The sequence below is a fragment of the Panthera onca genome, chromosome B4 (genome assembly GCF_046562875.1).
Source record: "Panthera onca isolate mPanOnc1 chromosome B4, mPanOnc1 haplotype 2, whole genome shotgun sequence".
Taxonomy (NCBI): domain Eukaryota; kingdom Metazoa; phylum Chordata; class Mammalia; order Carnivora; family Felidae; genus Panthera; species Panthera onca.
The window spans coordinates 141,013,479-141,033,154 of record NC_138345.1 but is presented as its reverse complement, the minus strand read 5'-3'; the positions used below and the strand labels follow the sequence as shown (position 1 = coordinate 141,033,154).

Below are 19,676 nucleotides of genomic sequence, written 5' to 3'. Positions count from 1 at the left end.
ATCCCCCGGCCACTCCTGGTGTGCGGCTGGGGCGCTGGCCGGCAGGCTGGGCTGTTTGCCGGCAGAGCTCTGTATACGAGAGACTGCACGCGGGGCCTCCGGGCTGACACTTCTCTCCTGCAGCTTCTTGGTCCCCGAAGGGCCTAGCTGGCCTCCGGGTGGCCTCTGTCCTAAAGGAGGACACTCTGGCCCGTGCGCCTCTGGTGCGCGCTCGTGTCCAGCTATCGTTCTCCCCCGGGGGCCGGTCGTGTCTGCCCTCCCGACCGCCTCGGCCATCTTCACATAGGAGAGCAGCAGGGTTTTGCCAGGCAGTATGCTGTGGTCCACACTGAGGGGTGGGGGGACTTCCCCGGGGTCTGGAGTGAGTCTGGTTGAGATGCCCCCGTGGTGCTGGCGTGGCCCGTCTGGGGCGTGTGGGATGGAGCGCGAGGTCTTTCCTGAGCCGTCTCCTCTGAGCCGGGGACGGTTGCCCACACCTGCCACAGTGCCCTGGCCAGAGGGAAGGAGAGAGGAGACGGGGCTTCGGATGAACACTGGAGCCCGTGGGGCGCCCCCTGCCCTCACCGGGTCGGGTGGCATCCCTCAGCACCTGCGCTAAGAGGTGTGCTTCTGTGGGATGATTACGGGGGCTCTCCTCTTCCCCAACAAACCAGGGCAGGGGCTCAGTCACACTCCAAGGACAGAGCTCTGGATGAGACCGGGTCTGAAGTGTCCTGCTCGGCCTTGGCCCAGGGGACGGGCGGCCGGCAGCCTGGCAGAGCCATCTCACCCAAGACATGGAGGTGGCTCCGTGGGACCGGGGGACTCCCCAGCAGGGGTGCCCCTAGCCCTGCCTGGACCTGCGTGTGTGCGCATGTCCCTCAGCCAGCGGTACCTGTGTTCGCTGGCGGGAGGAAGGGTGCGTGAGGCAGACTCGCCGCGCCTCTGCGGGGCCCTGGGGCCGCGTCCACTCTGAGTCCACTCTGAGCAGAGCCACGGGGCAGGATGAGCCAAGCGGGGCCCGGCTGAGCTCTGCATGTGGACGGGCGGCGGTGGGGAGGTGAGCGTGGCCTCGGAGGGTTGGGGACTCCAGCTCCACTCACGAAACGGCAGGGAGACTGTGGCCAAAGCAGCTGCCTGAGGCCAGCACGACTTGAGTGCCCCAGGTGGACACAGCCACCCCGCCCAGGGTCACGGGGCCGGTTGATGGCGGGGGGCCAAGGGGGGCGCTGCCGAGGGGCCAGGGGCCGGTCCCACCCTGTAGGACCGGCTGGGCTGCTCAGGTCCTACGGGGACACAGGGTCTCTTCCCTGGACACATGGAAACAGTGAGCGCCAACCCGAGGGGCGGTGGGCTTCACGGCCTGGGATGCCGGGCCGGGAGGAGTGTCGTGGCTCAGGTGAGGGGGGTGCTCTCTGGGGACAGGGTGTATCAATGATGCCTTTTCGTTTCCTCGTGTTCTGACACTGGGCTGTGCCGAGTCCTCCCCGGGCTGGCTAATTCCTAGAGACAACAAACTCCCGTGTGCAAACCGGCCAATCCAGAGCCCCGGCCCAGCACCCCCTCTGTGGGACTCCCACACTCTCCGTCACCTGCCCCCACTACCCAGGGCGGGTGCCCGACAACTAGGGGAGCCCCGGGGCCCGCGGACGTGACTCACACGAGCCAGTTCTAAGCCTGCACCTGCCTCACCCACAGGAAAGGCTCCCTCTCTCGTTCCCGCTCTGCCTCCCGACCGCCTGGTGCTTCCCCCTGTGGCCCCCAGCCTGGGCACATCGTGCCCCCTCCCCTTGGGACCTGTGAGTGATGAGCTGTCTTTCGGATGGCAGTTGTCCCCTGATCTGCTGGCCTCCCCAGACCAGAGTGGTGGTGAAACTTGCGTTCAAAGTCAACGGAGGGATGCAGTCCTTTGCTTGTGTCTCTGAGTGATCACCCAGCTCTGGGGAAGGTCAGGCTCCCCCCACGGACAGGCCTGCCGAGGGGATCCCAGGGGGCCGGGCCAGTCAGGTCTTTGCGGCACAGCAAGTGGGCCCGCTTGATCTCTGCCAAGCCTGACCGTGTGAGGCCGGCACCCGCCTGCCCTAGCGCTCACAGTTTGCTGGTCTGGCTGCCCCAGCTCGCTGCCTCCAAGGAGCCCCTGTTCAGATTCTCGGGGTCATCAGCCATGGACTGGAGGGCGTGTGGCTGCAAGGTGGACCCACGGGACTGCCCTCAGCCCCAGCTGAGTCCCGGGCCCAGTGTTGAAGGTGCCCTGTCCTGGGTCCCTGTAATATCATGAGCACCCCCAGACCACATCAAGGGTGCCTCTTCCGGGAAGTGTTCTCGGCTCTCCCTGCTCCCCTGAGTGTACCCAACAGGCCCCTGCCCCCCAAGCATCCGATGGAGGGGACAGCTTCCTGGGGGCTCATGCCTTTGTCTTTGCTGCGTCTGCGAGCCCCGATGGGGCAGGGCTCACCTGAGTCACCCCATGGCGCAGAGGGCGTGCATGTTAGAGGCCACGACCTGTCAACCACGAGTGATAAACGCTTGACTGGGGGTGCGGTAGAGCCCCCAAGGTGACCTGGAGGGCAGCGGGGCACCTCCCACGGCCTCCCGTGACCATGGTGAGCGGAGGCGCCCTGACGCGGGAAGCTCAGAGCACAGGCCTCCTGCAGACGGACCACACGGGACTCGGGCGGTATCAGAATAATATTTATTGATATGCTCGGTGCTACCTTGTTAATACTGTCACGTTGTCACCGTGGCTGAGGTAATAGGGACAGACCCTCCGAGCGCCAGCCCTGGGTGCCCACCGGAAGCAGCGTGGGCCCTCGGGTGGGGGGCTGGTGGCCTGGGTGGGGGGACGTGGTTATTGCGTTGGACTCCTTCCCTTGCACGCTGGCGTCCACACCATCTCAGCCCCGTGCCCAGTCACACACCCGTGCGTTCGCGCTGGCGCCCGCCCGCTCGTGCCCACTCACGCACACATCCACTTGCACGCTGGCGCCCTCGCCCTCTCGCTCACGCGCCCACGCACACGCCGTCCTGTGTCCTGATAATACGTACACTCGGTAGTTACAGTAATCATAGTAAAATAAAGTACGGGTATGTCGGGGTACGAGGAGAAAGTGCATATGTTGATCTGATGGAGGGTGGGCCCCGGCACCTCCTGCCCCGGGGCTCCTGGTCCCTGCAGCGGGGAAACCTGAGCATGGCCCCTCGGGCACGGCTAGGCCTGGTGGTGTGCTCACCCCCAGCCTCCTTCCAGGCTCAGGAGCAGAGGCGTCCTGCCACAGCCGGGCCCCTCAGGGCCGGCATCCCGGACCCAAGACAAAATGGACTAAAAAAATACACTCTTCAATCTCACGGCTGAGCGCCTGCTGCGGGGGGAGGGGGAAGGCGGCTCCAGGCCTCGCCGGCTGGGGGGCTGGGGGCTCCGCTGGGGTCGAGGCCAGCCCCTGGCCCGGCCGGCACCCCGGCGGTGCTGCCTCGGGGGCCGGGTGGGCAAGGCGCCGGGCCCCGTGGCATGCGGACAGGAGGCCAGGAGGTGCGGGCGGTTGGGGGGGCAAAGCAGAGGGGCCACACCCACTCGGGGCTGCGGTCAGCGGCACTGCCGGGCCACGCGCTGCTCTGTGGCGGCCGGGCAGCCCTGCCCCTCAGAACTCCACAGTGCTCACTACTGTCCTGGGCTCGTCAAAGGTGGCGATGAGCATCTGCTGGGGCGGGGGGATGGCGATGAGGCTGCCCACATCCGGGGGAGCCCGGGGGCCCCCGTCCTCCTCTTCCCGGGCTTCGTACAGCGTGCTGATGTGCAGCAGCGGGTGCGTGGCGTTGCGGCTCAGGATAGCCAGGGGGTCGGGCTTGCCTAGGCTGGCTGGCGACAGAGGAGCTGTGGCGGGGGCTGCGGGGGGCGAGCAGACGTGAAACGGGCCCCCAGGAGGAAGCGTGGCGCGGGCTGGCTCTGCGGGGTACAGGATTTCCTTCTCGGGGAGCGGAGCGTCTGCCAACAGCCAGGAACACAGGCACGTCACACCCTCGGGCCACCCCTCTCTCCACCGGGGCAGACCCACCACGGCAGGCTGGCCGCGGGGAGGGCCCCCGGGAGGGCTTGATTCTCTCTCTTTCAGCCTCCTTAGCCAGGCGGGGCCAGGCCGACCCCCTCTGCGCCACCACCTCCCACCCAGCCTGTTTGGGCTCAATCTCCCGCGGCCTCGGGAGCGGCAGTGCCCATTTCCAGACTCTTCTCTGGAGCCGGAGTGACCCTACTGTCCTATCCCCCTGGGGCTCTCCTAGCTGCTTCACGGGCCCGGCAAGGCCCGCCTGCAATGTCCCCTCAGGTTGGAGGCTGCCCCCCCCCCCCCCCCCAGCCACCCACCAGCTTCGTGCACCCAGCCAGCTCCTTAGCGCCTTTCACACCGTTCCGGGAGGACGGCGCGCGGGGGGGCTGCCTTCCCCGGGGCCCGGGGTGCCCGGCTGCCTACCTTTGGTGGGGGCTGCGGCCAAGCCGAGCGCGCACTCCTCCGCCTGGGACAGGAAACCCCCTTCCTGGCTCCGGGAGGCGGGCAGGGCGGCGGCGGGCACGGCCTCGGGCTTGGCCTTCTTGGTGCCCAGGATGTAGGGGTGCACGTCCAGGGAAAAGTGGCGCGCATGCTTCTTGTCGGGGGCGGGCCCCGCGTCGCCCCCGCCGCCCTTGTAGTGGTGCGCGGCGCGCGCCCCCGCGTCCAGCAGCGGCGCGATGAGCGTGTCGGTGGCCGTCTTGCGGCGCACGGGCTTGGGCTTCTCGGCCTTGCTGTTCTCCACGCGCATGATGGCCAGCGGCTCCTTGAAGGGCTGGGGCAGCGGGTTGCTGGTGGGGATCCACTTCATCTTCTTGCGCGGCCGCTTGACCACGGGCGGCTCGGCGGAGCCCTCGGACTCGGCGGGGTTGGCGCTGGGGTCGACGGTCTGCACGCCCGCGTCGCGCACGGTGGGCGTGGCGTCGTGGTTGGACTGGGCCAGCGCGGCCAGCAGCTGCCGCACCACGTTGTCGTACATGAGGTCGCTCTCGTTGGTGATGAAGTCCAGCCGGTTGAGCGACTTGATGTGGTCGCGGTTCTCGTTGCAGAACATGGCCAGGATGTTGATGTCGCAGAACTGCGAGCGGCGCCACTGCCGGCGCGTCTTGATGCCCACCTTGTGCAGCTTGTCGAAGATGAAGTTGCTCTTGCGGAAGATGAAGAGGTGGATGAGGTTGACGAGGATGATGAGGTTCATGGCGCACAGCAGCACGATGTCCACGCCCGCCACGATGCGCTGCAGCTGCACGGACGGCAGCTTGCAGCTGACGCGCACGGCCGCCGCCCCCGCCGCCGCGCCCCCTGCCGGCCCGTCCGGGGACGCGCCCAGCGCGCACGTGAACTCGTTCTGCTTCTGCGTGGCGTAGTAGGTGCACAGGTAGGAGATGGGCGCCACGCTGAGCAGCAGGATCAGCAGGTGCCGCGCCAGGTACAGCTTGGCCAGGAAGTTGCTGCGGCCGCGGCGCTCCAGGTACTTCTCGAACAGGTTCTGCTCCGGGCTCTTCTCCTTCTCGGCGTTCTCGATGATCTCGCGCCTCTCGCGCTCCGTGATGCCGGGCCCCTTGGACTGGATCTGCTTCTCGATCTTGGGGGCGCGGCCCTCGGCGGCGCGGTGGTAGCAGTTGTCGATCTCCTGCAGCAGGAAGTTGAGCTCCGAGGTGAGGCGGGTGGAGGCCAGGAACTCCCAGCCCAACGCGGGGACGTACATGATGGCCGCGAAGGCCAGCAGCGAGTAGGGCAGCAGCTTGTGCTCAAACAGCGACGGCCACAGGCTGGCGTCCACGCCCGGCAGCGCGTCCCGCAGCTCCGTCCAGCAGTAGCCGCGAGCGTACAGCGCCTGGTCGCGAGTGAAGTTGTGCGGCGTGTAGCAGTAAATGGGCTCCTCTGGGGGCAGACAGGAGACTCGGGCTGGGGCCTGCTGTTCCCCACACAGAAAGGCTCCGGGGCCCAGGAGATGCTCCATCCCTTACGACCGGCCCGGGGCACGGAGGTCTCACCCAGGGTCCCCCGCCCCCACCCCCCAGCAGTTGGCTGTGGCACAGGGTGGGGGGGGGGGGGTACAGCCCTGCCAGCCCCAGCCCCCACCCGCGACTGACCTGCACTTCAAACCTCAGGTCCCTCTCCGTATCCAAAGAGTCTCTGTGTGCACCGGGGGAAACCCAATCCCAGAGGGCAGTAGGACAGGCCCCTCGGCCCAGGGCCCTTTTCCAGTGGCAGAGTTAGACCCCTGGCCCTGCAGTGCCTGCGGCTTCATCTTTGAGAGGGCAGATGGCCGGGGCAGGTCCCACCTGGCCAGGGGCACTTAGAGATGTGGGCCCTGCCTGCCGTGCAGGGGTGAGGGGTGCCTGTCCAAGACCCATTGTCCCGGAGAACGGCAGACCTGGGAATCCCAGACGCTAGGTGGGCAAGGGCAGGGACCTGGAACCTGACACGAAGCCTCACCAGCAGGACCGCAGTGTCTGCCACCAGGAACAGTGGATGCCGCCCGAACTGCGGGAAAAGTGGCCGTCCCTGGGCTGTGTTTTCCCTCCCCGATGATGACGGGCACAAAAACCACAGCAAAAGAATGTGTCTGGTGCTGCAGGGGGCCCCCACCTGGCAGGCCCGGTGCCGTCTGCAGCACTGGCCCCCCAGGCTCACGGCCGCTGAAGGACCCGGCCACTCTGCCGTCGGGCCAGCTGGACCCCTCTCACCATGCAGAGCGGGTCAGCGGCCTTCCTCCAGTGCTGCCGAGATCCTACCCCCAGACCTGGCTCGTGGCCCCCACGTCCTCCCAGGGAGACTTGGCCCCTGACATGTGTGGCACCCCTCCCCCGAGACCATTCAGCCGCCCCCCCCCCCCCCCCCCCGGACCTCAGGCTCACCAGTCCTGGGAGGGGCAAAGCGCTTGCCTTCCTTTCTTTTGGAAAAGGGCACACACTCTGGGGACACCTGCACGCCTTCAGGCTAGAGTGGCACACCCAGGTCACGTGGGGCCACTTCAAGAAAAAGCAGTTGTCAGTTCCCCTGCGCGGACCCCGTATAACCTCTGAGGAACCTGGCTTCCCTTGAGGCTGTCTGCCCACCTGGCCCCTCTGTCCACTGCTCAGGGGTCGGTGCCAGTGTGGGGGTGGGGGCTGCTCACAGCAACCCCGGCCGGGAGCCATGGGGTCTCCCTGCTGCCCGCTGCCCCCCACCCTGGGGATGTGCCAGGTTCTAGGCCAGGAGGCCGGTGCCACCGCATCAGCGCCTCACCATGCTGGGTGGTGCCAGAATGTTTACTGTCGTGTCCCCGATGGGCACACCCTGCTCCAGGGGGACCCTCACGCAGCGAGGACCCAGGCACCGGGCATCCACCCTGGGCAGGGTCGGCGGGGGAGTGTTCGAGGCCCGTGCCCCCAGCCAGCTCCCAGCAGGCAGGTCATGGATCCTTCTGGCCGCAACAGGGCGCATGCTGGACCCTTGCCCCTGGGCCGACACCTTCACAGATGGATGCTGATATGGTGCTGGGGGGACGGGGTCCCCAAGTGTGCTCCTGTCCGGGGCGGGGGCTGGGCAGAGGGGCCTCCAGAGCCTCTGACCTCATGTCCCTCTTGCAGTCCTGCCCCAGCCCGTCCCCATGTGTCGTCGCAGGGTCGCTCCTGGAAGTTCACCCTGTGGACATGTGGTTCCTGCCTGCAGGGCGCTGTTTCCTGCGCCCCACTGTCCTTGGGCCTGGGGAGGGGACGTGGGCGCTTCTAAGCTCTGTGTGAAGCACCAGGAGATGGGTCACTTCAGACTACGACAAAGCCACTGTCCTGCCTCGAACCCTAGTCCAGGCGAGGGGAGCGACCGCTGGAGCAAGGCATCTGAGCGACGCAAGAGAGGACACTTGATCAGCTGGTGCCAGCCCTGCTTCGTTCCGTGATCTGGGACACACTATCCTGGGGCAGCCCTGGACCCCGAAGGCCAGGCGTGTTCCACGGGGCATGCCAGGTCCCAGGGGGCCAGGCTCACAAGGCCTGCCTTGTCCATGCTCAGGGGCCCAGGTGGACGCATGCATGTCAGTGTGCAAATGTAGGTCAATTTGGAGGGGCGGGCCGGCACAGGAAGGCTCAGGGCACCCCCCGGACCAAGGATGAAGGATGAACTTGGGAAACGCCAGCAGCCCAAGCCTGGCTGGATGCAAAGGGGCGCTGAGGCTCCACACGGGGTGAGCTGGACTCACAGAACCTCAGAATGGAGGAGACAGGAGAGTCACCTGAGGATGACGGTCCTGAGCCTGCCCCACTGTGCACATCTGTAGGGGACAGAATCGTGTCCCCCGAAAAGATGTTCCAAGTCCCGACCTCTGGTACCTGTGAATCTGACCTTGTTTGGAAATAGGGTCTTTGCAGATGTGATCGAGATCAGATCACACTGGAGTAGGGTGGCCCCAACCCAATGACTGGAGTCCTCGTAAAAAAGAGGAATTTGGACCCAGACACCCAGGGAGGAGGTGCCCTTGTGAAAATGGAAGCAGAGACTGGGTGAGGAAGCCTCAGAAACTGGAGAGGCAGGAGGGACCCTCCCCGGAGCCTCTGGGAGCCAGGCCCCGCCCACACCTGGATTTTGCACCTGCGGTCCCCAGACTGACAGCTGTTCTGTTGTTTTGAATCACCAAGTTTGTGCATATTTGATCCAGTAGCGTTAGAAACGGAATACATCCACATGTGCCCTGAGTGACACTTGTGGGTCACACCTGTGTCTGAGCGCGTGGAGCCTCCCATCCCCGAGGGAATGTCCTGTCCTGGGCGTGTCTGAGTGTCTGGGCACGTACTCCATTCAGGTCTGAAGTTCCCAGGTCATGAGGACCCCTAAAAAACGAGCCCTTTGGGGCAGAACCAATGCAGAGTGCAAGAAGGTCTGCCAATGTCACTCAGGGGACAGGGCCACATGTCCCTCCTGGAGGGGTGCACAAGAGCCCCCACCCCCTCTGCCTTGGGCCGGCACCTCTGGCCCTCGAGCATGGCCAGTGGAATGCTGAGGGGCCCCCCTGGACCCATCGCCAGCCAGATCTGGGTGGGGGGGGGCGCCACTCCCTGCCTCCAGCCAGCCAGCGGCCTCCGCCTGGCCGACCCACCGGCTCCTTAGGGAGGGCGGGGGCACTGCCCACCACTCTCCTCCTCCTCACCGCCCCCCCCCCCCCGTGCCTCCTCCCACTCCTGAACCCACCTCAACCAGGGTCTTCCGGGTGCCCCCCGGACAGCCACTTGCGGCCTCGACATCTCGGACTCCCCCTGTGCTGGTTCCCGTCTCTGCCCCTGTCGAGCCCCGTCTTCCACCTGCACCGGCCTCACAGGCTTCCCGCCTCCGGCTTGGCCAGGAGGGTCCACTGCCCGCCAGCAGGGTGCTCGGCCCAGCCTCCCGGACCTCCGCGGCGTCCCTTCGCGGGCTCGCGGCGCCCGGACCAAGGCCTCTCCCCGCCGCCGACCGGAACCCGCCCGCATCTCAGGGACCCTCGCGGCGAGCCCGGCCCCCCGCACTCTGCCTGCCGCGCGGGCGCTCTGCCGGCCTTTGGCATCAGCTGTCCTTCTCTCCACTCCTCCTCCGCTCAGAGCCTGCCCACTCCCCCTCCCGGGCTCGCCTGCCAGACCCCGAGCCTCATTGACGCCTGAGACCACCGGGTCCGGGACGGGTCCACCCGCTGCTGGCGGGGCGCGCACGGAGAGTGGGAACAATGCACCCGAGGCGGGGGGTGGGGGTCTCGCAGGCAGCCCTGGGCGCCTGGCGACACAGGGGCGACGATGCGGGGAGGAGGGGGGCGGCCTTCGGGGGCGCGCTGGGAGGCCCCCCACCCCCACCTCCACCCCCAGCCCCAGCCCGGGCCCGAGCGGGTGGCCGGCGGCGGGCCGCCGGGGCGGGGACTCGGGGCGCGCCCCCAGCCTCACCTGCGAAGTTCTTGGTGAAGACCAGGGTGACGAGCAGGATGGGGACCAGCACGGTGCCGATGGTGACCACGCGGTCGAAGGGCAGCTCCAGCTTGAGCTGCAGCAGCAGCGCGGCGAGCGCGCCCGCCTTGTCGTCCTGCGCGCCCGGCAGGATCAGCTCGCGCAGCTTCTCCCCGGCCAGCAGCGCGGTCGCCATGTCCGCCGACTGCTGCAGGAGGTGGTGCATGGGGGGCGGGGGCGCGGCCCGGGGGCGCGGGCGGGGCGGCGGGGCGGGGGGCGCGGCGGGGGCGGGCGCCGGGCCGGCGCGGCGGTGGGGGGCGCTCGGCCGCCCCCGCGGGCAGGGGTCCGGCCGCCCGCGCCCCCGCCGCCCCCGCCTCGGCTGCAGCCCCGGCCGGGCCTGGCGCGTCCCTCCGGCGGGGGCGGCGGCCGCTGTCCCTGGCTGGGGCCGGGGCCCCGCTCCCACCGCGGGGAGGGGGCTGTTTACCTGCGGCGACTGGCGGCGTGGCTCCGCCCCCCCCCCCGCCCCCCGCCCCCCCTTACCCCCGCCACGCAGCTGCGGCGCGGGCGATGACTTTGCAAAAAATATTTAAATTAAATAAAATGAATTAACGCCGGCTCGCCCCTCCTCCTCTTGCTCGGGGTGCGGGGGGGGGGGGGGGGGCCTCGCCCGGCTCGTGGCCGCGGGAGCCGCCCCGGCGAGGAGGGGGTGTCGTCGTCCCGCCTCCGGCCGCCTCCACCAACTCCCTGCCCGGAGCCTGGACGCGCGCGCGGGGGCCTGGGCACCCCTCCCCGGTCTGGGGCCGCGGCCCGCGGACACTGCGGGGCGTCTTTCCCGCCCGCCCCGCATCACCTCCCGCGGCCCCGCTTCCTACCCTGCCCTGCACCTCCTCCCCGTCACCCGCCCCAGCCACTTGTCCCTTTGCCTCATTCGACAGACACGCTGGGGGCCGGCCTGTGCCAGCTCCCGGGGGAGGCTCTGGGGTGCTGGCACCCCTTCCTGACCTTCGTCCCCGCCACCTCCCCCCCGCCCCCCGCCCCCCCACTCCCTGGGCGTCCTCCCGAACAACTGCGCGCACACTTCGGGGTCTGCCCCGCTGCCTGCAAGACCCGCGGCGGTTCGTCAGTGTTTCCTTCCATTCTTTCATGGCCGGTCCCCTTCCCACTATTTTGGGACACACACGTGCTGCCTTTGTGAGATACTTCTGGTCGCAGCTTTAACTTGCTTCTGTAGTTCCTGTGTCCTGGGCAGCAATGTTCACAGGTCCCGGGCCACTGCAGTGAGCCAGTCAGCCCACAGACCCGCGTGGGGGCTGACAGGGGGGGCGCCCAGCACCAAGCCTGCACTCTGTCCACACTGCATGTTTCCACCTTTCTTGAGGGTCTCTGCGCTTTTCAAGATTATGTTTCTGAGCGATGGATGCCCACCCTTGGCTTCCAGCCCGTTTTACTTGTCTACTACTTACTGAGGGGGCTGCCTTCAATTTCCCATCCCTCTGTAACACGGGCACCCACCCCCTGCAACCCAGACACCCACATACAACCCAACTCCCTTAAAGCCCAGCTGCCCCTGGATAACCCAGCCACACCCCCCCAAACCCCTGATGCCCCCCGCATAACCCTCACATCCCCCAGATAATCCAGACCTCCCCCCCAGATAAGCCAGACACCCTCAAAAATAACCTAGATGGTCCCTAGATATCCCCAAAACTCCCCATCTAACCCAGGTGGCCCTGGATAATGGCATGGACATCCCTACAGCCCTCTGGGACACCCCCCCTCCCCCCTCCTCTCCCTCCCCCTCCTCCCCCCTCCCCCTCCCCCTCCCCCCTCCCCCCCCCTCCCCCTGCCAGTGGTCCTGCTGGGCACTTACTAGGTTACTTTCCAGAAAGGCTGGACCACACTCTTCCCCAGAAAAAAGAGGTTCTGTCCCCTAACATTCCCAGCTCTTGTCATTATTTGCTTTCTGGTATCTGCCACCCTAAGGGCTGGAATGTGGTTTCAGTGTTTTCAGTTTGCCTTTTTCTGGTTACCAGTGGGGTTATCGCCTGGTCAAGCCTTCTGCACATCGAGAGTCCCTGTCTGTGGTTCATTTGGAAGAGGTCTTGGACTTACATCAGCCTTTTGGTTAACCCATTGTAAGGCCTTCTTCAAGCCTGTCTGTTGGGTCTATCCATGGGATCTGGATAGGAATCCTCGATCTGGATGTAGTCAAGACCACTGTTTTATTTGTTTGTTTTATGGTTTGTAGTTTTTTTTGTGAGACCTCAGAGGCATCCCAGTGTCCCTCTAGGAGCAGGACAGCTTACCCTCCACACTCATTCTTCCATGGCCTTCAAGCAGATATGTTGAAATGTGCTTCATTTCGGTGTTGCCGTGAATTGGTGAAGTAATCTATAATCTGGAGATTTCAGATGACTGTACCAGAAGATTGCAACCCAAGCAAATTCCATAGGTAGTATTACTCCTTTAGCAGATACATTTTTAGCCGGAAGACCATGTGTGGAGGTAGAAATGCAGCTCAGATTTTCTCCATAAAATAAGCTGGTTTTCCCCACACTGTTGACTAAGCAATATATCCTTTCTCAGACCACCAGGTGTCATCACCACATCTGGAATGGGTTTGTCCTTGTGATGGCTTTGTCATATACCAAATATATGGACCGGCAGGTACCCCTTTACTCCTTCTCAATGACAATTTAGGTACTCATGACCTTTACTTTTCCACATATACGTCTCAGAAAGACTTTGTCAAGTTTCCAGAAAGGAAATCTAGCTGGAATACTGAGATTGCCTTGAAGGTATACTAACTTGGGGACGACTGAAATGTGTACAATTGTTAAGTTCTCCTATCTATGAACATAGTATGTTTCTTCATTTATTTAGATCTTCTTTATATACTGTCATAAATTATAATCATTTCTCTGTAAATATTGTTGCATGGGTTTGTTAGGTCATGTCCTAGACATAGTTTTTGTTCCTCTGTACACGGTATCCCATTTTCTGTGATGTGTTTTAGCTGGTTAATCTGGTGCAGAGGAACGCTGCTGACCTCGGTGTGATCGCTGAGTTGGCCTGTGGGCATCAGCAGGTTGTGGAGTGCAGTCGTGGGGGTGACCCTGCATGCTGTGAGAAAGGCTAGGCTGCTGTCCTCCCATCCAGCGGGGGAGCGTCTGGACATCATGGGAGGGGCACCCAGGCAAGCTGAGGCCGCCCCCCACCGCCCCATGGCAGCAGCTGTCCTACTGCTGTCCTCGCTCCCCAGCCTGGATGGGGCTGGGGTGGGGGCCAGAGCAGAGTGTCCGGGGATGATATCCTGGGCTGGGCTCAAACCCTGCAGAGACTTGGAGCCCAGCCCTCCTTTGTTCTCTCCCCAGGAGAATGTGCAGGAAGCACTGGGGACCAGGGGCTACTGCTGTCCTCGCCCCGAGCTGGCTCGGCCAGGCTGAACTGGAGGGATCGTGCTCCACAATCCTGTCTCCAGGGAGGACCACACTGGGGAACAGCTTGCCCGGCTTGTGGTGAGACATTAGCATGTGGCTTTTCACACACGGAGGGATTCTGAGAGATTGAGTGACAGTACTGTGGCAAACGTTTAATCCACTCATCTCTGTAAAGGCAAAACCAGAAACCAGAAACCGGAAACCGAAGGAATGATGGACCCTTACTGCAGCTGTAAGCCGTGCTCTGCCACAAACACGGACAGTGTGTTAACCGATGCCTTCCCAGTGCAAGTTTACTTCTGCGTTTACTCACGAGCACCTACAACACACGTGTGTCATTTTGATTAAGTACTTACGGTAACTAAAGAACAAGAATCCTGGTGAATTTCTCGTTACCAGGTTCAGTCTTACGGTTTCACGGATCAAAACTAGTGTTTCCCTCAGGGCACCTGGGTGGCTCAGTCAGAAGAGTGCACAGCTCTTGATCTCGGGGCTCAGAGTCGGAGCCCACGTTGGGTGTAAAGATTACTAAGAAAAATTAACTTGAAAACAAATGGCTGGGGGGGCGCCTGGGTGGCTTTGTCGGTTGAGCATCTGACTTGGGCTCAGGTCATGATCTGACCGCACGTGAGTTCAAGGCCCGCGCTGGGCTGTCAGGCGCAGAGCCTGCTTCGGATCCTCTGTCTCCTTCTCTCTGCTCCCTCCCCCACTCTCTCTCAAAAGTTAATAAGCATTAAAAAAACCCACAAATGGCTGCCTCAATACACATACTTGGTCTGGAGAAGAAGCAGAGAGTGAGCAAGAGGCCAGGTAGGAACCAACAAAACAGCACAGGGTCATTCTACCCCACACTGACCATGGGCTGGCTGGGAGCTCTGTTCCCGTGTGTCCCCTCATTCTGGGGACTAGCAGCCACCGTCCCAGGGGTACAGCTTCACACCTCTGTCATTTCTGCTCATTCTTCAGGAGCCAAAGCTCATGCCTGGGGCATCTGTGGGGTGTGGGCGGCTGGCACACACACCGCGTGCCCCGGAGAAGACGGTCTGTGATGCCCTCAACGTTCAACCCAGTACATTTTGCAATGGATATACTTGGGCGGGCAAAGTTCTACGGGAAGGGGGAATAAGGCAGAGCATCCAGCCACAAAGGGTCAACTTGCTGGGTCTTTCTTAAGTGGACCGGGGCACTTACCACGTGCTGGGAACCAGTAGTTTTAAACAAGAAGAAAAACGGTAGGCAACTTAAAGTAAGTGACAGTACACGGCTTCCAAATTTCCTTTCCAGGATCCCCAAGCACAGAACTTAAACCCAGTGCAGGCCACACCTGCCTGCAGGAACCTCTTCGCTCAGTTTCCCCAGGAGTCCTCGCTGCTGTAGGTGGCCTGGCCTCCTGTAGGCGGGGACTCTGTCAAGGGCAGACCCCGTGCGCTTTATCCTGTGCTCAGCAGAGCCTCCGGCTTGGTCACCGGACCTGGCCTCCCACCCCGTCTCCTGCCTGCTCCAGGCCCAGCGAAGCTGCACTCAGTGCCCTCCTGCCCAGGTGCACCGAGTCCTCTGCAGAATGGCCCCACCTGGTCTCCCACCACCCCCGATAACCCCTCTGGACCGTTGCTGAAGAGCATCCTGGCCTGGGACACCCGCCCTCCGAGACGCCAGCCCGGCTCCTGGCTGCCTGCAGGACCCTGATTGCTCTGGCGCTTGCCTCTCCACAGTACGAGCCCCGCACCTGTGGCCTCTTGCAAGCGTGGACATCCAGTCACCGCAGAGCCGGGCAGGGCTGAGCAGGTGCAGACCTTTGGCGGGGGGAGGGGCGGCAAGGGGTTGCAGCCCTGGGACGCAGTGTGGGTGGGAGCGAAGGGTCAGTTCTGGGCCCACAGTCTTGGGGGTGGGGACGCCTCGGCGAGGAGGGGCAAGGGTGAGGCCCAGTGGGTGTGATTTCTGTGGGGGTGGGGCCAGGGGGCAGTGGCACTGGGACTCCTGCAGCTGTCCCATGAGGCCACTCAGAGTGCCTGGCTCTGGGGCAGCCAGTGCAGGAGGCCAAAAGTGTTTTTTTGTTTTTTTTTTCTGTTTATTTACATTTGAGAGAGGGGGCAGGTAGGGGCAGAGGGAGACACAGAATCCAAAGCAGGCTCCAGGCTCCGAGCTGTCATCACAGAGCCCGCATGGGGCTTGAACCCATGAACGGTGGGACCATGACCTGAACCAAAGTCGGACGCTCAACCGACTGAGCCACCCAGGCACCCCCACAAGTGGGTATTTCTTGAAGCAGCAATACCAGCACGTTCTCCTGTCGTGACAGCTTTGTTCCTGGGTGCAGCCCCTTTGCCACCAGCTGACCCACAGCACGCAAGTGTGAGGGGTCTGGGGTCAGGAGAGCCCCATCCTCGGGCAGGGCGCCAGCATGGGCTCTGGGCTGCACCACTGGGGCTCCTGTCCCCACCTGTAAAGCGGGAGGACGGGATCTCCAGGGCGGCAGCAGTGGGCTGAGGGACAGAGCCTTGATTAGTGCCCTGAGGTCCTGAGGTGACCTTGGGACCCCCAATGTGGGCAAGGTCTTATCCTCCTCCCCTCCCGCCCTGTCCTTGTCCGTTGCAGGACCAACAATTCTCATTTGCCCACCTGCAGCCTCTGAGGGGCTGGTGTCTCACGTGGGTCTGAGTTCAATGATTCCAGAGGAAGGGCGTGTCTCTGGCAAGGCTGGTTTGGGTCTGCGGCAGACACAGCTCGGGCTCCCCATGGCCGGTTCCCTTTCCTTCCCGCTGCATGACTCCCTCTTCCTGCCATAGCCTTGAGCTCTGGCTGGTGGTGGGGGGAGGGGGCGAGAGGACATGGGGGGTGGGGGGACTCGAGCCGCCGCACAGGCCCCAGCTGGGCCCGATGCTGTTGTTGCCACCAGAAATCCTTGATCGTTTTATCCCTGATGGCACTTTGTACATGAGGTCGCTGCCCCGTGTTGCCTGAGAGCAGAGAATTCTCACTGACCCACGAAGGTTTCCAACTGCTTGCTTGGTGAGGCTCTGGCCGCTCCTGTGGAACAGTGGTCCCTGAGGCCCAGAGAAGGGCACTGGGTCCCACGCGTTCACCGCTGCCCCTTTTGCCCCTGGAGTAGCAGGAGCAGTGCGGGACAGGGGCCTGTGCGCCCATATCCCATTTCTAGGACAACTCTGGGTGGCATCGTGGGGCCGCACGGGCCCCAAGTAAGCCCCTTCCACAGGCCGCAGGGGGTCAGCGTGTGGGGCTGTCACAGGCAGGCACGCACAGAGGTCTGAACCCCAGGCTCGCCTCCCCACGGTGGGGCCTCCACACAGAGCATCAGGGACAAGTCCCAGACGTCCCCGAGGCCTGGCCTCTGCTCCCGCCCTGTGAAGATGTGCTCCATGACCAGAGAACTCGGTCCCTCGCTCAGACCAGCTCTCAGTGTGTTTTATGCATGTGATCCCTGCCCTGCCCAAGAAGTGAGTGTGCAAGGCAGTTTCTGGTCAGGCTGCCTCCACTCCCAAACAGCTGTTTGCTCTTGGTTTATTCAGGAGCATCCAGGGTTCCAGAACCACCACCAGCGACCAGCTCCCAGGGCACCTTCCCCAGATCCTGAAGCCAAAGTTGAGAAAAGACACACAGACCCTTCCGGAGTGCTCTGCCTGGGCAAAAGACCCTGGGAGTGAGCAGAGGACCTGCCCAAGGCCCAGACCCTCAGGAGGCGGATGTGAAGGTCTGGGAGGGAGCAGGAGCCCTCACGCAGCCAGAGGAGTATCCCCATCTGCCTCCAGGAGCAGACGCCGCAATAGGGCAGGCCCCTGAACCGTGGGAAGGGGGAGTTTGGAAGTAGGTGTCCCCGGGAGGGGCGGTGAGCACCCAAGAACCCCATGTTCTAGCGACAAGGCCTGGCCCTGGGACCTGCACTGCTGGCCTCTGGCCTGGGCAGGACAGCTGAGCAGCAACCCCACCCCCACCCCACCTGCCCCTGGGCTGCTTGCTGCCCTGTCATGTCTGACTCTTCCTGGGAACAGCTGGCCTCATGTCTGGTGTGCGTGGGGTGGGCCCTGCCTGGGCCTCCACACACTCCCCGTGCAGGGCATCATCCTAGCTGCCTTCCCGGAGGAAGCAGTCATGTATTCTAAACACAAGGGGGACTCGGAGCCTCAGTAAGGAGTGGTACAGCCACCGCAGGCCCCCGTGTCTACGCAGTGGTCTGTGTCTTCACATGGGGAGTCCTCTTGGGCACGAGGGCTGGGGGTCATGGGCCTCAGTGTCTCAGGGTCTGCTTCTCATGGACGGTAAGGGTGTCTGTCTGGGCATCTCGGAACCCAGGGCTCATCCTGTCTCCTGTGTAGGCTGCTGTGCACCCCTCCCCCCACCCCCCAACTTCACTGGGAGGCACGGCCAGAGACTTCATGCCTTCACTGGGCTCCTGGGTATGTGGGTCCCCAAGCCTGGTGCTGTTCACACAGGCGCAGACCCCAATGTGTAAATGCTGCCTGCCCTTCCTAGAAATGGGTCCCCGAGGATTTGCACAGATGGGCCACCTTCTTGGCCAGAGGGGACGGGTCCCACCGAGCTGTACCAGGGTTCTGGGTGAGTGGGATGCTGACCCCACTTCTGCATGGCCACCCATCCCCAGACAGAGCCCCCATAGAGGCCCCGGGCTCTACACGGCTGGCAGGTGAAGGGAACACTGGCTCAAGGACCCGGAGAATGTCTGTGAGCCTGAAGGGATCAGAGGCCACACGGAAGCACAATTGCTTCCCAGCACCCGGTGCATTTCGAGCCGGAAAGCCACACCAGGTGTCCCATGTGCACATTTATTTTGGTGATGGGTTGTAGTAACCGTCCAGTGGCAGGAATGGGCTGGTGTGGGAATAGCAGGTTCCATCGGACCCCGTGGCCCCTACGCTCACGGCCAAGGCTAGGGTACAAGGCAGGCTGCAGGGGCCCCAGCACAGAGATGGGGACAGCAGCTCCCTGTGGTGTGGCGCCAGGCCCACCAGCCCTGCCTCACCAACTGTGGCTGTGGATCCGGTCCTGGGGGCGCATGTCTAGCCACAGCTGCACGTGGGGAAAGGGGAGGGGGCCAGTGAGCTGGGATCCCCACAGCAGCTCAGGCTGGAGGGCTGGGGGCTGTGGCCTCTTGCAGGGACCCCAAGCGATCCACATTATCCCAACACTGGACAGAAAGCAGGTGAATGAGGTGGGCTGGCAGGGAGGGGCAGGGCAAAAACTGGAGGACAGACACAGAGCTCACTCTGGCAGCGACTGCAGTTCGGGAGGTAGATCGCACCCCGTGTAGACACCGTTCGTAATGCTGTATTCCAGTAATGCACCAAAACAGGGGTCCTGTTGAAACACCGAAGAGCCCGCCTCAAAACCCCAAGCCGTCCCAAGCGGCACCTTCTACCCAGGCCCTTCCCTCCTCGGCAGACTCACTTTGACCAGAACGTGAGGGTTTCCCAGCACAATCAACAAGGCTTTGGGTCTGGTGATTGCAACATTAAATCTTTTTGAGTTGGACAAGAAACCCAAAAAATATCTATCGTCTTCAAATCTGTCTTCGTTTGACCGCACCTAAAAAACACGAAAATGAATAAAGGTGGTATCATATCCATTTTTTTGGCATGGAAAGAAACTCGGTATTTAAAAGCATTTAAAACTATTAAACATCAGCAGAACCCCATTTTTAGTTAAAGAAGGAAAAAAACACCAGTGGTGTGGAGGGAGCCTCGTCACCATCGTCTACACAGGAGACCCTCTATCTCTGGGTGTAGAGTTGTAGGCGATTCTGACTTTCATCGTCATGTCTGACTTTCCTAACTTATCTGCTGTTCACACGTTCTGTACAAAACATGGAGTTTTGACAGTCACAGCGGGTTCTCCTGGGGCGGCAGCATCGAGCCACCGTGGCCCGCGTGAGGGACCTTTCCCAGCGCGTTTACTGCTTCTCGCTGGATTTCAGTTATTTTTTTGTCTGCAGGTGTCGCGTCTTCTAAAGAGCTCCCTGCAGTTACGGCTTGACAGGGCTCTGGAACATCTCCATCCCGCAAGTGGTCGTCTGTGCTACCGACCAGCCTCCGCCGCTTTCGACCCGAAGGACATGAACATCAGGTGGTGTCACACACACCGTCACCCCCACTCAAAACAGGAATACCTACGGTGGAGATGATGACGACCAAATATTCTTGCCCTTGAAACTCCTCTACTGATCCAACCTTTATGTCCATCAGATCAACATTTCGCAAAAGAATTTTGATTTTTTCCACCTTTGAAGCAGACAAAAAAGGACAGAACTTTACAAATTTGACCATCTCTTTACATATTTAAGCATAAGCCAGATATTAACCAAC

The 19,676-nt window shown here is 62.8% G+C and overlaps 2 protein-coding genes across 6 annotated transcripts in view; both read right to left on the bottom strand.

Annotated features, from left to right (window-relative positions):
* Positions 1-2,656: 2,656 nt before the first annotated feature.
* PANX2 (pannexin 2) lies at positions 2,657-10,943 on the bottom strand. Its single transcript, XM_078449264.2, has 3 exons — positions 9,902-10,943; positions 4,440-5,897; positions 2,657-3,958 (listed from the first exon to the last, which is right to left on the bottom strand). The coding sequence occupies exons 1-3, from the start codon at positions 10,125-10,127 to the stop codon at positions 3,615-3,617; spliced, it is 2,028 nt and encodes a 675-aa protein (XP_078305390.1). The 5' UTR covers positions 10,128-10,943; the 3' UTR covers positions 2,657-3,614.
* Positions 10,944-18,126: 7,183 nt separating this feature from the next.
* MOV10L1 (Mov10 like RNA helicase 1) overlaps positions 18,127-19,676 on the bottom strand; it is a 72,632-nt gene continuing 71,082 nt past the window's right edge. For all 5 annotated transcript variants that reach the window (XM_078449265.2, XM_078449266.2, XM_081796284.1 and 2 more), the window contains 4 exons: positions 19,485-19,592; positions 18,763-18,900; positions 18,581-18,672; positions 18,127-18,384 (listed from right to left, as the gene is read on the bottom strand). In XM_078449265.2, coding sequence (XP_078305391.2) covers positions 18,375-18,384; positions 18,581-18,672; positions 18,763-18,900; positions 19,485-19,592 — 348 coding nt within the window. In that variant the 3' untranslated portion in view covers positions 18,127-18,374. The remainder of the gene's footprint in view (positions 18,385-18,580; positions 18,673-18,762; positions 18,901-19,484; positions 19,593-19,676) is intronic.

Bases quoted from the DNA above. Each gene is read 5' to 3' on its own strand.
- PANX2 (XM_078449264.2), bottom strand. From the start codon at position 10,127: ATGCACCACCTCCTGCAGCAGTCGGCGGACATGGCGACCGCGCTGCTG. The intron at 5,898-9,901 runs GTGAGGCTGGGG...GTCTGCCCCCAG, and splicing joins CTTCACCAAGAACTTCGCAG to AGGAGCCCATTTACTGCTAC. The intron at 3,959-4,439 runs GTAGGCAGCCGG...GGCTGTTGGCAG, and splicing joins GGCCGCAGCCCCCACCAAAG to ACGCTCCGCTCCCCGAGAAG.